Below are 18,275 nucleotides of genomic sequence, written 5' to 3'. Positions count from 1 at the left end.
ATGTCCATGGAGAAAAGGGTTATAAAACACAAAAATGCTTATTTTATGCCCCATTTTTGGCCCCTCATTCATAAAATAATGGGATCATAACCCCCTAAATCAATCCCAACCTTCCATTAGGCAGCAAAAATTTGATTTTCTGGGGGGGGGGCTATGGTTTTTTTTTGGAAAAAAAGTTTGTTTCCAGTTTTTGGAGAAAAAAATAATTTGTTTTTGATTCTGAGAAAAAAAAATTGTTTGTTTCACCCTCAGCTGCCACTATATGTAATGCTAAAATTGAAAGAAAAAAATTGTTTTCGACTTGCCGCGAAAAAAATAATTTGTCCAGAAAAAAAAACCATAGCCCCCCCCCCAGAAAATCAAATGGTTGCTGCCTTAGTGATATTTAACTTTCTGGTAAAAATTTATAGAGATCCATTCACTAAAACTAAAGTTATTGTCTGGAAACTAAATGTCTCTTCGGAAGACGCAGACAACGACATGATAGTATATAAGATTGTATAAAAATGAACAAATTGATACATATATAATGCCAAGGCCGTTAGTCAGCACCAGAAGCAAGGAAGCAGCGCACATATTTTGGACAGGCAAATATCTACTTTTTGATATAAGACTATCTCTGACGTCCCATGGCCCAAGCTTTTCTGGCAAAACAGACGTTGGACGTCAGACTAATCTTGTACTACTCATATCCATAAAATTTTGGGCAAAAATCTGTATGCTTTGAAACCACTTTTCATTGTTTTCAAGATAATTGAAAGTCCAAGACTATGGTCACATGTTTGTAATAACGTTTAAAGCTCGGTAGAGCTATATGTTCAGGCTTATTTTCTAAACCTGATATTTTTATTAGTATTTATTTGTATGTTTTGTTTAATGGCATGCTGTTGTGAATCATTTATTTTTATCTTATATCCGGCATGCGCCAGAAAGTAACCATGAACCAGTGTTACAAGAAAGAAACAGAAGAAGATCTCATCTTATAGCATTCTGTATTCTTTGACTTAGTCTGTTAGTGTTGTGTATATAAATAGGCATGGTTAATAAAATGCTTGATGCTGCTGCAGTCAGTAATCACCTTACTTTCAAGCGCATCGCTGAAGATATTTTTGAATCTGTAACCAAATCAGACCCGATTAAATCCGGGTAAGGGTTTTTAAAACGTAGCCCAGTTGTAAAAATAATGTTCCCCAAATAGCGACCAACACTTAATTTTTAGTAGCTTAGAGGCTTTAAATCGCCAAGTCGGCTTTTTAGTGAACTCAAGGGTTATAAAACGTGCCTCGAGATATTTTTAAATTACGTGAATTTTAGACAACTATCCAACTATTAGTTATAGTCATCCACTTCACAAGTTGAAACAAGTAAATAATATAGTATTACAATACTTGTTCATCTCAAAGCACGGAGTTAATATACTTCGAAAATGTGTGGAAATTTCCCAAAGCTCAAAATCATGGAAGGCGACATAGGTCTGATTAAGACGAAATGTTCATGATATTTGGAGCCGCCTTCCTTTGTGTTATATATTAAGGAGTTTTTGTGCAAGTTTGCTGCTAGAAATTTGTAGTGTTTTGTGTTCTCAGGGTAATACTTCAAATTCATAAACCTACTGTTATTTCTTTTCAATATGGATGCCATATGCCGATGATGCTGAGAACTGTGTGACTTTGATTGGTCAATTAATATTATTCTTATCTATGTTCTATTATTCCTATAGTAAAACCCGATACCATATGGTAACATGGTATACCATGTCCACAGTTGAACAGCATAACCCCGCAGTACCTAACACCTATTGAAAAGGAAAACCTCAGTTGCATCGGGTGGTAGAATAACGCAACAAGAGATACCCAATCACTCATTCTGATTCAAGGCAGTTGAAAAAAAGAAAACAAGAAAAAACGATTAAAATCAATTTTCCAAAATTTGTTCACTTAAAATTTACAACTTATCTATAGAATCGATGCCAATGTCTATCTAAAAGTTTTTAGGTCGTATGTAGGTTTTTTTTGTTGTTGTTACACAAGTTGAGTTACTATCTTATTGACATCTATCCTACTGTTTTTTTTTATAAGAACAACGACAACAACCAAACAGACTACAAACGATGTACTCATGACTTTATCTAATATTTCGGAGAGAAAAAAACCAAAAAACAAAGCCTCATCATCTGTTGCTACTGGTCGACGACCAGTTACCGTCAGTTACCAGTTACCGTCATTTGCATTTTTTCCGCGAAACGTCGTGGTCAATCCGATGACGTCATCGTGTTTTTTTAACGGACAAGCATCAAGAAGTTGTTGACAAAATTTAGTTCAGTAAGTATCAGTTTTTGGTTATTTATTTGTCAAAAATCACTTTTTTTTAACCCTCGCATCGCATGTTCAGACGGGGGAATCCTTTGTAGCAAAAATAAATAGAAACTGACCAAAAAAAGGTTTGTTTACATATTTTCGAGAACCCTGTTCGTCATTTGGGAATCGTTTCAGCCATTCATTTCACGATTTTGAATACAAATTTATTTTATAAAAATTGTTGTCATCCAAGATTCTCAATGGGAGCCATTTTATCCGATTTTTACCTGGGATGCAAAAATGGTTGCTGAATGACGTTGTATATTGCTTTTTGTGGCTGTATTTTCGGGTTGTTCCTACTTGATAATGATGTTGAAAATGTTATTTCGTATATTTGAACACATAATATAACATTTAGATTGAAAACATTAAAGATATATCTGTTGTATCCTATATTCTACAAATTTGATTCATTGCATTACTTGATTTGAAACACCATATTACGCTTTCCCTTCCAGAAAAGAGATTTTAATAACAAAATAATATATTGACTTACATTTTGGAATTCACAAATGTTATTCCTAAATTGATCCAGACTGCCTTTGCAGGTTGTACAACATAATTCTTTGGCACCGTCCCTTGATGATCTTTGCTGGCTGGACACAGAATCTATAATCTTAGAAATATGTTTTAAAAATATATTTTCAATAATTAAGGAGCTTGACTCATCTGCATTAAGTACAAGTAGGGACTCCCCTTTAAGCACCGACTCTTGGTGCTTTCTGCAGATAAGTCATATTAAATATCCTTTATTAAATAAACTTTGTTATTTGCAGTATACCTCATAGTCAAATGTGGGAGTGCTTAATTGCTTTGTTTTTTATTGGGTTCTTTTTGTATTTTTTTGTATTTTTATATATTGACATTTCTCCGCACAAACTACTAATGCCTCATGTTTGTCTTCTCAAAGTGAAGATACACTTACCGGGTGCACTTGAGTCATTTTCAACATAGTATACATTGAATAATAATACATTGCTACTATTTCGTTGAGTGTATTTTCTGTGTTATATTATTTTATTTTATTATTTTTATAACACTTGTTACATATCTTTACTGTGTGTGTATTGCATATGTTATTGTTTATAATAATATTGTCTGTATCATATGCCCTCCTGGGGCCCTAATTTGGTAAATAAAATATTCTATTCTATTCTATTCTAAATCATGCACATTTGAGAATAAAATCGTACGTCTCCAGCATTGTTTACAAACTGCAACGCTTAAAGTCAAGGCCATTGTTATGATATTACGTCACATCTTTGTATTAGCAAGCAAGCACTTGTTACTTTTAAGGGGTGTATAAGGGATATTCACAACCAATGTACACAAAATTCGTTAAATTCGTTAACCTGTACATGGACGGAATTACTTGACGTTTGGCATTGCTTTTTATCTATTATAAAGAGTTGCAAGTCATACCTATCCCACCCATTTTAAAATGTGTGTATTTTTTTTTTGGGGGGGGGGGGGGGGGGGTGTCTAACTGTTTGTCCACATTCAAATGCAGAAAAAATGGCAAAAATAAGTGTTTTAACACCCCACCCCCTCTTTGGATACGCTACTGATACCATATTCTTTGTTTATGTACTTCCAGTTTAAATTCTGTGTTTTCAGTAACAAACATTTGATTAATTATGAAAAATAATTCGGGAGGCTTCCAAGAGCTTATCACTGAACTAGCGAAATGTGGGTGTACCAGAGTTAGTTTTCTTGTTTTTAAGGTTTTACACTAGTCATTTTCTGTGTATTTTTAAGGCTTGCATTATAGCGGCAGCCAAACGTTTGTATCAACAGCCGTCCGTTTGGCCTTTAATGGTTTACTAGGTTTACAAATTGTGACTTTCAAATAGAGTGGGAGAACTAGCACTTATACTCTTTCTTCTTTTAACCATCATCATGTCAACTCCAACACAAAGGTCTACATCGAAAAAAATGACGTACAGAGAAGTCATATCATCGAACAAATAGACCAGAATACAGTACTTAAATCAAGGAAACAAACAACGGTTTCTTTCAAACTGGGACTTTTTATACCAATATTAGCTCGGCCGAGATCAGTCGATAATTTTAATATTTGTGCATCGTTTTTAAAAGTACTCAGTCCAGTTAGTATAGAAAGTCCCCCGCTTTTAAAACGGACTTTGTATACCACATTAAATGCTCATAGATATGAAAAAAATGTGACTAGATTACCAATGAGACAACTGTCCATTCAGGTCACAATTTGTATAACATGTATAAGTAAAACATTACAGGCTTTTAAAGGCTTCCGAGTACAACCATCAAATAAACTCCAACGAAAAAGTACAACATGCAATCATAACATACAACAACAGCGAGATGAGTACACAAAACAGCATAAAACGCTCCAATATGAACTAGAGGACAAGACCTAAAAATTTGTAAGGGTTCCGCAGAACCCAGTGTCCCGCCTACTTCTGCTGTAAATTGAAGGGTCAACAAAAATGAGGAAAAGAATCAATAAAAATATACCGCTTGATACTATCTTTTGATTGTAAGAAGCTTCTGTCCAAGTTAGGTAAAAATCCAGGATAGTAAATGAATCTAATAAATGTTTGTAAACTTTAACTGCAGACTGGACGTACTGTTAACTGGTCCATTTACAAGTAAAATACAGATACACACTAACACAGGTACAAAATTTCCTTCAAGATACAAGCTTTTAATCATTAACAAGCTTCTGTCCAAGTTTGGTACGAATCAAAAATAGTACAAGAAAGGTAACAATTTTTCGTTTCCTGGCAGAAAATCCAAGTCCATTTAAAGTAAAATACGAACAAAATTGATTTATCGTTTTACAAAATTTACCTCTGGATACTTTCTTATGATCATACGACGACATAGACAAGCTTTTGTCCAAGTTTGGCACAAACCAACAAGGACCAAGGATAGTTTAAGAAAGTTATTAAAGTTTTAATAAGCTGTTATCAGAGATATGTGTCGCCTTTTTTAATTTCGATACGAAAATGTTGAAATAAAAATAGCAATGCTTTAACATCTTACACAAGTTATGCAAATATTCCAAGTCAATGAAACATGGCTAAACAAACTCCAATCAACATTGGCGTACCACTAATGGTTCACCTTGAACTGACCTAATCTACAAACGAATACATGACAAACAAGAAAAAAATTCAAAGTGAATAGACCATGACTAAGGGGGCGGAGCCTAATTATGTCCATGCAAATGAGATATGCCAATGCTGAAATAACTGCAGACCAAATATCATTGACCTACCACTTGTGGTGCCCAATAAACTGACCTAATCACAAAATAATACATATAAAATAAGCAAAAGTTAAGTCAATAGACCATGACTGAGGGAGCAGGGCCAAATAATCCCCCATGGAAATGAGATGTGGCAATATTAGTTTTCTCATTTGAATTGTTTTACATTAGTCTTATCGGGGCCTTTTATAGCGGACTATGTGGTATGCTCATTGGCAATCATACCACATCTTCTTTTTAATATTATACAACTGCATACCAAATATGATTGACCTACCACTTGTGGTTCACCATAAACTAGACCTAATCACAAACTAATACATTGTTGACGCCGTCGCCGACAAAAGCATACCCGTCTCGCTTTTCAACTCCAGCAAGGCGAAACAAAACTTTAACCACAGGGTGAAGGTAATGTTTTCCCGCAGAAAAACTAAGTGCATTTATAAGTAAAATACGGAAGAAATGGAATTTTATTTTCACAAAGTTTACTTCTAGATACCATCTTATCATCATAAACAAGCTTCTGCATGTCCTAGTTTGGTAGAAATCCATTATGTTTAAAGAAAGTTATTAAAATTACAACAAGAGTGCACACGCTGAAATGTCTCGCCTTCTTTATTAATCATTGATATTATGTTGATAGTGCTAAGTATAAAGCTTTATTAATACTGTCACATAAACTTAACATTAACCAAGATAACTAAATAAAGACCAATGAACCATGATAATGAGGTCAAGGTCAGATGAACCATGCCAGGCAGACATATACATGTAGCTAACAATGCTTCCATACAACAATTACAGTTAACCTATTACTTATAGTTTAAGAAAAATAGACCAAAACACCAAATCTTAACACTTCGTTATCAGTAGACAGTGAAAATGAGGTTAAGGTCAAACAAAACCTGCGCCACTGACTTATAGATCATAAAATATTTCTATACACCAAATATAGTTTACCTATGGCTGATACAATGTAGTATTAGATGAAGAGACCAAAACTCAAAAACTTAACTTTGACAACTGAACAATGAAATGAGGCAGATGACATCTGCCCGCTAGACATGTACACCCTATAATCATACCATACAACAAATATAGTGTACCTATTGGATAAAGTATGAGAAAAACAGCCCAAAACACAAAAACTTAACTATAACCACTGAACCATGAAAATGAGGTCAAGGTCAGATGACACCTTACAGTCCTTCCATACACCGAATATACTAGCCCTATTGCTTATAGTATCTGAGATGTGGACTTGACCACCAAAACTTAACCTTGTTCACTGATCCATGAAATAAAGTCGAGGTAAAGTGAAAACTGAGGACCTTGCAAGGTACGCACATACCAAATATAATTATCCTATTACTTATAATAAGAGAGAATTCAACATTACAAAAAATATGAAGTTTTTTTCAAGAAGTCACTGAACCATGACAATGAGGTCAAGGACATTTGACATGTGACCGACAGAAACTTTGTAACATGAGGCATCTATATACAAAGTATGAAGCATCCAGGTCTTCCACCTTCACAAATTTAAACAGTTAGCTAACGCCACCACCGGATCACTATCCCTATGTCGAGCTTTCTGCAACAAAAGTTGCGGGCTCAACAAAAACTATAACAGAGTGAATATTTGTGGCGTCTGTGAAACGTACCCACCAAAAAACTCCAATATAGACAATCAATTAGCTCGCTTTCGGAACATACACCGATGAGAACTAGTTACTGGAAATCTGAATGCTAAATGTCTTAGTTATGTTGGTGGGTTTCAGTCACACCAATATGAACAACAGTTAGTCGTATTATTACCAATAAAGAAGTGTGAATGAGCAAGTTTGTTAACAATTGATTAATGGCACAACCTGGTCGTTATAGTGGTTTTAAAACCATGTAAAGTGACCATATTTCATCTTTCACTAATATGTCGGTCTCCTTTAATAACCATTCCTTAACATATAAAGCTTTACAACAACATTTACAAGAATAAGAGGCCAAGGTTAGATAAACAATACAGGAAATACATGTAGTCCTACACACAATATAGTCGACTTATTGTTTAGTTTCTATGAAACAAACTTCACCACGAAAATTACATTGCTTCATTGACGCATGTACCATCGTGTTTTGGTGGAAATAAAAATGGCATTCCATGGACCATGACTGAGGGAATGGGGTCAAATATCATCAATAGAAAAGAGATCTGCCAATACTATTACAACCAATGCCATAATACTTGCTATTGAACAATACTGAGCAATTGAAAATTTCTTGCTATTGCACAATACTGTACAATTGAAGATTTTTTGCTATTGCTGGATACTGTGCAATTGAAAATTTCTTGCTATTGCACAAAACTTAATATAATAATTTTGAATCCTGATTTGGACCAACTTGTAAACTGGGCCCATAATCAATAATCTAAGTACATGTTTAGATTCAGCATCTATCAAAGCTCAAGAATTAAATTTGTTAAAATCAAACTTAAGTTTAATTTTGGACCCTAATGTTGACCAATTTGAAAACGGGACCAAAAATTAAGAATCTACATACAAAGTTAGATTTGGCATATCAAAGAACCCCAATTATTTAATTTTTGATGAAATTAAACAAATTTTAATTTTGGACCCCGATTTGGACCAACTTCAAAAACTGGGTCAATAATAAAAAATCTAAGTACAAAAGTTTAATTTTAGACCCTTTATTCCTAAACTGTTAGGACCAATACTCCCAAAATCAATACCAACCTTCCTTTTATGATCATAACCCTTGTGTTTAAATTTCATAGATTTCTATTTACTTATACAAAAGTTATGGTGCGAAAACCAAGAAAAATGCTTATTTGGACCCCTTTTTGGCCCCTAATTCTTTAATATTAACTGTTGGAACCAAAACTCCCAAAATCAATCCCAACCTTCCTTTTGTGGTCATAAACCTTGTGTTTAAATTTCATAGATTTCTATTTACTCATACTACAGTTATAGTGCGAAAACCAAATGTCTTTGGACGAAGACGACGCCAACGTCATACCAATATACGACCAAATGAAGGGCTGCGCTTTAGCGCATGATACGCCCGTTGCTCTTTTAACTTGTCTTTTATGCTTTAAATGAATTTATATGATCAACTAGAAATATATATACAAATCAAAAGGGATGTTACATTAATATATTCACCAAAGTTTCATAAAATCCCCCTTTTTTAAGTATAAAAATTCATTACTTAAGAAAACGTAAAATCTAAAATTTATAAAAATGGAAAGGGAGCTTATGTCAATAGATATAAACAATTTATCAAAGTTGCATAAAATTTTGTGAAAGTGTTAGTTATTGTCCCAAAATTGGAAAATCCCCCCTTTTTTAAGCATAAAAATTCATAACACGGAAATGCAAAATCTGAAATTTATAAAAATTGAAAGGGAGCTTACATCAATAGATATAAACAATTCACCAAAGTTTCATGGACATTGGTGAAAGCCTTTTTGAGTTATTGTCCGAAGTGTTGAAAATCCCCCTTTTTTTTATGAATAAAGCCCCATAAAGCCAAAACTTAAAATCTGAAATTTATAAAAATTGAAAGGGAGCTTACATCAATAGATATTAACAATTCACCAAAGTTTCATAGAAATTTTCCTGTTATAAAGTATGGGTATTTCTATACATACAGCTCTGAATTTGGATTGTGATTAAAAAGTTGACACAACATAGGTTTCTGACACAAAATGAATGTGGTCTAAGAACTTAAACTTGAAAACTTTAAAATTTTAAATTGGACATTTACCTATTATGGTCCAATATCCAAAATCTAAATACATGGTTAAATTCAGCATATGTCATAGAACCCCAAGAATTCAATTTTGGATGAAATCAAATAATGTTCAATTTTGGACCCTTTAGACATCAATTTGGACCAATTTGAAAACCAGGCCCAAATATCAAAAATCTAAATACATGGTTAGATTCAGCATATCAAAGAACCCCAAGAATTCGATTTTTGTTAAAATCAAACTAAGTTCAATTTTGGACCCTTTGGACCTTAATGTAGACCAATTTGAAAACAGGACCAAAAATTAAGAATCTAAATACACAGTTAGATTTGGCATATCAAAGAACCCCAATAATTCATTTTTTGATGAAATCAAACAAAGTTTAATTTTGGACCCTTTGGGCCCCTTATTCTGTTGGGACCAAAACTCCCAAAATCAATACCAACCTTCCTTTTGTGGTCATAAACCCTGTGTTCAAATTTCATAGATTTCTATTAACTTATACTTAAGTTGTGGTGCGAAAACCAAGAAAAATGCTTATTTGGACCCCTTTTTGGCCCCCCAATTCCTAAACTGTTAAAACCAAAACTCCCAAAATCACTCCCAACCTTCCTTTTGTGGTCATAAACCTTGTGTCAAAATTTCATAGATTTCTTTTTACTTAAACTACAGTTACTGTGCGAAAAACAAGAAAATGCTTATTTAGGCCCTTTTTGGCCCCTAATTTCCTAAAATGTTGGGATCAAAACTCCCAAAATCTATCCCAACCTTCCTTTTGTGGTCATAAACCTTGTGTTAAAATTTCATAATTTTCTATTCACTTTTACTAAAGTTAGAGTGCAAAAACGCGAAAACTTAAAGTATTTGGACAACGACGCCAACGTGATAGCAATATACGACAATTTTTTTCAAATTTTGCAGTCGTATAAAAATCCAAGTACATGTTTAGATTCAGCATATCAAAGCCCAAAAATTAAATTTTGCTAAAATCAAACTTTTAATTTAATTTTGGACCCTTTGGACTTTAATGTAGACCAATTTGAAAACAGGACCAAGAATTAAGAATCTACATTCACAGTTAGGTTTGGCATATCAAAGAACCCCAATTATTCAATTTTTGATGAAATCAAACAAAATTTAATTTTGGACCTCGATTTGGGCCAAATTGAAAACTGGGCCAATAATTAAGTACATTTTTAGATTCAAAATATTAAAGAACCCCAAGGGTTCAATTTTTGTTAAAATCAAACTAAGTTTAATTTTAGACCCTTTGGACCTTAATGTAGACCAATTTGAAAATGGGACCAACAATCAAGAATCTACATACACAGTAAGAAGTTAAAATTGATACTATAAGCTGGTAGAGCATCAACTAAGGATAAAATTAAGTTAAAAATATTGATAGGTCATGGACCTCCTTTTCGAGATATTCGAGATTTAAAATATGGCCGGAAAAGGCCGACTCTGAGTTTTACCTTATATTTGCATTGGTATTATTAGGTCTCAAAACAAAAGAAAGAAAATTAAGAATCTTCTAAAATTTTGGTAGATGACCTTTCACGAGCTATTTAGTCTTAAAATGAATGGGTGTTATGGGGCAAAATATTTCACATTGTATTGTATGGAAAAACACCAAGGAGTACAAGCATTGGCACAAATTCTAAAACCTCACCTAAGTACATCCTTAAGTTACTGTGCAAAAACCAAGAATAATGCTTATTTGAGCCCTTTTTTGGCCCCTAATTTCTTAACTGTTGGAATCTTAACTTCCAAAATCAATTCCAACCCGTCTTTTCCTTAGGGGGTCAATTGACCATTTTGGTCATGTCGACTTATTTGTAAATCTTACTTTGCTGAACATTATTGCTGCTTACAGTTTATCTCTATCTATAATTATATTCAAGATAATAACCAAAAACAGCAAAATTTCCTTAAAATTACCAATTCAGGGGCAGCAACCAAACAACAGGTTCTCTGATTCATCTGAAAATTTCAGGGCAGATAGATCTTGACCTGATAAACAATTTTACCCCCATGTCAGATTTGCTCTAAATGCTTTGGTTTTTGAGTTATAAGCCGAAAACTGCGTTTTACCCCTATGTTCTATTTTTAGCCATGGCGGCCATCTTGGTTGGTTTGGCGGGTAACGCCACACATTTTATAAACTAAATACCCCAATGATGATTGTGGCCAAGTTTTATTTAATTTGGCCCAGTAGTTTCAGAGGAGAAGATTTTTGTAAAAGTTAACGACGACAGACACCAAGTGATGAGAAAAGCTCACTTGGCCCTTGGCCCTTCGGGCCAGGTGAGCTAAAAATACTTATTTGGGCCCTTTTTGGCCCCTTATTCCTAAACTGTTGGGACCAAAACTTACTAAATCAATCCCACCCTTCCTTTTAAGGCCATAAATCTTGTGTTAAAATTTCTATTCACTTTTACTAAAGTTCGAGAGCGAAAACTAAAAGTAATCGGACCCCACAGACAAATACGACGACAGAAACGTGATAACAATATAAATGATATAAGACAAAAAAAAATCAATTTTTGCAGTCGTATAAAAACTAAGCTATAACCATTGAACCAGGAAAATGAGGTCAATATAAATGTGAGATGGAAAATTCGTAACATGAGGCATCTATATACAAAGTATGAAGCATCCAGGTCTTTCACCTTCTAAGATAAAAAGCAGTTAGCTTGTACACCACTGTTGTAACTATCCATATGCCAAGCTTTCTGTGAGTTTTTGGCAGACTTGACAATAATTATTCAAGCATTATTTTATTTTGCTTACAATCTAAATTGGGTTTGCTCATTGTTAAAGTTTGGTTTGGTGGAGAGTTTTCTCATTGGCAATTATATTTCTTGTGTCCTTAGAAATTTATTCTGTAGATTAAATCTTCATATATATATATGCCTTCATTGACCTTTTATCAAAATATACAAATGTATTTATTTTTACTTTTAAGGATGCCACAAAAAAAGCAATACCTGCAGGAGTCCCTTGATAAGGCCATTGGTGCAGTAAATTCAAACAAATTAAGTATTTCTAAAGCAGCTACAGAATATGGGGTACCAAGGACAACCATATCAGACCATGTCAATGGGAAGTATGACAACCATTTGAATGGACCTTCAAAGATGCTGACAGATGAGGAAGAGACATCTTTAATAAACTACGTCAAGTATATGGCAGAGAGAGGTTTTCCTTTGACAAGAAGAATGTTAAAAGCATTCGTAATTTCTATCATTGAGAAATCAGGTAGATCAACTTTATTCAATATGGAAAAAGGTCCTAGTAACAAATGGGTCAACAAACTTCTAAACAGACACCCTGAATTGTCGGAAAAACTACCAGAACAGCAGGACAAAGCCAGGAGACGCATGTCTAATATCACTGTGGTTGACCAATATTTCAAGTTGCTAGTGGACACAGTCGACTCTTTAGGATTAACAAATAAACCCAACCAGATATTTAACTGTGACGAGTCTGGCTTCAGTGGTAAAGAAAAAAGTAAGGAAAAAGTTTTAACACTAAAAGGGTCACACAGCTACCAACAGAAAGTATTAGTCCATGGTCACATTACAGTTCACATGTGCATAGCAGCGGATGGACATGTCCTCCCTTCATTTCTGATTTTTGATGGTTGCCTGCCTCATAGGAGCTTTAAGGATGGTGTTCCAGATAACTGGTTATATGGATCCTCTGAATCCGGGTACATGGATACCGAGTTGTTTGAAAACTGGTTCGACAAAGTTTTCATACCATTCTGTGGAACAAGAAGACCAGTACTGCTGATTTTTGATAACCACGATTCCCATATCAGTATTGACCTGATAGAGAAGGCCAAAGCTAACAACATTCACATCATTGGTTTACCACCTCATACTACACATCTGCTGCAGCCACTGGATGTTGCCATCTTTGGACCTCTAAAAGAAAAAGTGAACCAATTATCAGTTACCTTGGGAAACCTGAACAAGTGTGCCACCATAGGCAAAGCCAAGTTTCCTGCTTTATTAAGGTATTTACATGTACATATGCTTGGATTATATGTTTATGTATTTTTTTGGTACAACCGAATTTTCAAGCAATCAAATTTTGAGGATTGGGAATTAAAATAATTAAATTCATAGATTTCTATCATCTGAATTTCCATCACAATTATCTGATATGGCTAAAATGTAACAATTCATAACAGAATGCAACAAAATTAACTAAAAACATATCATGACTGTTTATTTTACAACAAAACATATCTAAAAATGGTGGACTTCCGGTTGGGGTGTGTATAATACTGGAAACAATTTCGGTAAACACACAATTTTTTCCAGATTTTGACATTCAAAAATAAAAATAAATAAAAAATTATTTGCCGACCTACCGACCTCATTTTTTAAAAGTATGTAACTGGAACCACACACATAGAATAACCATACATTGTCTCGAAATATCAATCGGTTATTTGTACTCGGCTCGAAACAGGTAGAAATGCTCGGCTGCATTGTCTCGAAATATCAATGTTATTTGTACAAGGCTTAGAAACAGGTAGAAAGCGAGGCTGTGCCAAGCATTTCTACCTGTTTCGAGCCGAGTACAAATAACCGATTGATATTTCGAGACAATGTATGGTTATCCTTTATATACTGCAACTCATATAAGTGTTTTAAATGAAGTATTTAGTGTAAAAACAATCATTTTTAAATTTGGAGCGAACGACGTAAAATTTCCAAAACCTGTATGTTTTATTGACGTCATAAATAAAATTCTACGGAAACGCATTGTCAACCTCATAAACAAGGTGATATACGGTCATGGACTGTATATGACATATAAATATACAGTCAATGCAATTTGACTGCTCAAATAGGACAGCTGCAGTATATATTTTTATTTGGCCTCAACAAGTATTTTTTAAGTTAATGGTGTTAAATACTTACTGATTTTCAGTTTTTTGTCAGCAGACTTCAAACTTCAATTTCACATGAACTGTATAATCTAATTTCTGTAACATATATAAACACTGACAAGAACATGCAACTTACACTTTTTTCTTCAGTAATAGGTATCATTTTTATTTGCAGCACTGCAATTGACCAGACTACAACACTAGCAAGGGTCAAAGAGTCTTTCAGGAAATCTGGAATGTATCCTGTAGACAGATCCATAATTCCAAATTCACAACTTGCGCCCGCCGACTTCAACAAATCTGAAAAGACAAATAAAGAAACTACAGATGTAGATACAACAACAATCACCAATAATGGTAAACTATTTATTTCATTTGATTTGTTATATTAGGCCTGAAATAAAATATTGTTTGTTTCCAAAATCCCGACAAACCTTGCAAAAATGGTGCTACTCATAATAAAATTTTATTGTCATAACTAAATCGAATATTATTTTATTCATTTCTGATTTTCAGGCTTGCAGGATTGTCCGATAATGTTCAAGCTTTTTGGAAAAATAAAATTATTTCCATACCTACATTGTACCTACCCACACCTGGCTTCGTAGAATCGGGATTTGGGAAAAACAAACAATATATTAATTAAGGCCTTAGGCCATACTTAAAAATATTTTGGTTTGCCCAAACCCTACCCAAAGGTTGAGACAGTGGGTAGGTAGGTAGGCAAAACGAAATTGAAGTATCAGATGTTTATTAGTCTTCATGCCTATTTGATTAAAAAAAAAACTTCTTCAAATCAGGACAATAAAAGAATTTGAGTAGGCAGCTTTTTTCTGGGTAGGTACGTTTGGGCAAACAAACCTATTATTTATTATGGCCTTATCCCATACATGAATACATATTGTTAAGCAGTGATATTGTTTGCCTTATATTAATGGAGAAAAAGGCTTTTCCCCTGGAGGAAAATCCCAATTTGAAAAAAAATGGCTTAAAATATTCCCAAAAACAACTTTTTTCCCAAACAGTGCAGTCTCCGTACTAATTGTGCATGAATTCAAACTGACAAACACTCATTTTAACTTTTTTTCTTGCCTAAAATTACTGTAGGTGCAGATTTGAGGGTCTGGTTATGTATCATCACTGACAAAAAGAGGTTTTATTTCAAAGCAGGGTTCGACTCTTGAAATGGAGTCTGTAAATTGAAGTTTCAGTCAAATTCATCGTTTATTCCAAAATTCCCAATTTGATGAAAATTACGCATATTTTCGAATAAAAAAGGGTGGAGGTAGTTTTGAAAAAAAAGTCAAGAATATTGCTGACTGTTTAGAGGTGGGAAGTTCTTGTCCATTCATTTTAGATGTGTTTTGTCATTTGATTTTGCCATGTGATTATGGACTTCCTGATAGGATTTTCCTCCGAGTTCAGTATCTTTGTGATTTTACTTTTCTCTCAATGATGATGTGATACCAATATACGACCAACACTTCTTAATTTTTGTGTTTCGTATAAAAATATTAACTGCATTCCATTCAGTGTTTCTCTAAAAGAAGAAATTTGTATGTATTTCCCATAGGGTCCTATGTTAAACTTAATCCCCACCATGGTGGCCATCTAGGCATCTTGGAAGTTGGATTGGCTAAAAAGTAATAACTACTGGTCATTATCTCATTAAGAACATTCATGCTATGCTTGGTTTCATTCCATTCAGCATGTTCAGTGGTTTTCTAAACGAAGACATTTGTTTGTGTTTCCCATGGTGACTTATTGATGACATCAAAATTTCAATGTAGGATAAAAAACTTAATTCACATAGTTTTTTCACTGACCCCCACACCCACCTCTTCACTTAATTTGGGGAAAATTGATTGACCAATGGGGATTACATATAAACAAACAATTACAAACTCTCGACTTGGGACAGGCTATAAATATACCTAATCACTAATCATTCCATTCTAAAATTACACAACTTTTTCATCCAGTTGACAAATGGTTGAAGCTAAATGGGATTTTTTTTAAACCATGCGACATACATGATGCTTTTTCATGAGACCTGTTTAACCTACCGCACATATTTCAAACAAAATATTCTTTTTCTTCATTTTCAATTTCGAAATAGTGGATCATACCCTATCAAAGTTTCTTAATGATCGCTTTCTAAAGTTTTTCCTCCCTCAGCTCACTACTGAGGACCTGCGGCCTGACCCAAACAGGAAGTTATACAAATGACTGTTTTTCCAGGATTGGATTAAATAGCCATTTAAAAAAAAGAGGGGACAAAAGATACCCAAGGGACAATCAAACTTATAAATCTAAAACAAACTGACAACGCCATGGCTAAAAATGAAAAAAACAACATGAACCCAACCAAATACTAGGGGTGATCTCAGGTGCTCCCAAAGTGTAAGCAGATCCTGCTCCACATGTGGCACCAGTCATGTTGCTTATGTGATAACAAATCCGGTAATTAGTCTAATTAAAGGTGTATGTATCGTATGTGTTAATATACAAAAAAATAATTAAACAAAAAAATGTAACACAGCAACAAATTAATAGTTTCAATAGTGTTATTCTTGCTTGCCCATTAACTTCTGAGTTATTTAATCTTTTGTTAAATTCTACATTTTTGTACCTCGAGTTTTTTTCTTTTACAGAGCTCCAGGAATCAACAATTCTTTGTCACTGTTGTGGCAACACTATCTCCTATGTTAAAGAAATAGAGATGAGCATAAATGAACCAACTGAAAATCCACTTGTAACAAAAAACTTAATTCCAAAAAGTTTAGCAGATGTGCTGTTACCTCCAGCAAATCCATCTCTAGCAAAAAAAACTTCTAGTAAAATCATTACAGAAGCCAGGGTAATAACAGGGGATGAAATGCTTCAAAAACTACAGTCAAAGCGTGATGAGGCAGTAAAGTTGGCAGAAGAAAAAGAAGAAAGAAAAACAGAAAGAGCTAGAAAAAAGGAAGAAGCTGAAGTTTTGAAGGAAGCAAAGAAAGAAGAAAGAGAAAGAAAGAAAAGAGACAGAGAAATAAGAGACACCGAAAAGGAAGAGGAAAGAGAGAGGAAGAGACAGAAGAAGGAAGAAAAAAGAAATATGCAGCAATGTAACCAACAAATCACTGCTGAATTCCACCAGCATGCTACATATACTAAATCATCTGTAGACATGGTAGATAATAGAAGAAGTACCAGAGTAAAGACCCCTTTAATAAGGGAAGAATTTTTACAATTTGATAGCGATATGGAGATTATAGAGACAATGGAAGAATAAGGAATATATAATTAAAATCTCTCCAGACTGTATAATTTGAAGAACTGTGAAATTTATTTTAATTTTTTTTTGGATCGAAATTGCATTATATTGATATAAATCTAATACTGTTCATGTTTGAAAGATATTTGAAATCTTTTATTTTAAATGCATTCATCTATTTATCTTTCTTTGTAAACATATTTTATGCTATAAAAAAAAGACAACAGGCCTATATATGTAGATAAAATAACCAAAAAGAAAATGTAAAATGTATATGCTAATCCTTTCTGTTAACGTTTTCCGTTTCCGCGGTTTAGCAACAGCGTATTGGGACTAGGTCAGTCTTTTTTCTTAAAGGAGGTACCATTTGATATTTAAGGGGGGCTAGGATAATAAAAATTATCCTGCATTTTTTTTAACTTGTAGTCTCTGACATCCTTTTTTATTATTCATTATTTTTTGTCCTGACTTTTTTTACAAAAAAAAAATCTTATTGTCTTTTTATGACCTAAAACTCATGACTTGCCTTGTTTTCAAATTTCATACTAGCCCACCCTAAAAATCAAATGGTAGCTCCCTTATTGACAAAACAAATGGCCGACTATAATTATAATAATAACTGGGTATAAAGTATTTTCTTTAAATATTATGAATGTTTAACTTTAATGCCGAGAACGAGATATAAATACAGGAAGATTATGTATGTTACGACCACTTTTAGATGT

The 18,275-nt window shown here is 33.7% G+C and overlaps 1 protein-coding gene across 2 annotated transcripts; it reads left to right on the top strand.

Annotated features, from left to right (window-relative positions):
• The first annotated feature begins 2,182 nt into the window (after positions 1 to 2,182).
• On the top strand, positions 2,183 to 17,653 carry LOC143047150 (uncharacterized). Of its 2 annotated transcripts, XM_076220105.1 has the most exons (4): positions 2,183 to 2,321; positions 12,351 to 13,406; positions 14,467 to 14,648; positions 16,946 to 17,653. In XM_076220105.1, the coding sequence occupies exons 2-4, from the start codon at positions 12,352 to 12,354 to the stop codon at positions 17,566 to 17,568; spliced, it is 1,860 nt and encodes a 619-aa protein (XP_076076220.1). In that variant the 5' UTR covers positions 2,183 to 2,321; position 12,351; the 3' UTR covers positions 17,569 to 17,653. The 2 variants fall into 2 exon arrangements, with proteins under 2 accessions (XP_076076220.1, XP_076076219.1); XM_076220104.1 differs by lacking the exon at positions 2,183 to 2,321 and having other exon boundaries at positions 11,243 to 13,406.
• Positions 17,654 to 18,275: the final 622 nt, after the last annotated feature.

Source organism: Mytilus galloprovincialis, chromosome 10, assembly GCF_965363235.1.
Source record: "Mytilus galloprovincialis chromosome 10, xbMytGall1.hap1.1, whole genome shotgun sequence".
NCBI classification, from domain to species: Eukaryota; Metazoa; Mollusca; class Bivalvia; order Mytilida; family Mytilidae; genus Mytilus; species Mytilus galloprovincialis.
This window is presented reverse-complemented; position numbering and strand designations above follow the sequence as displayed.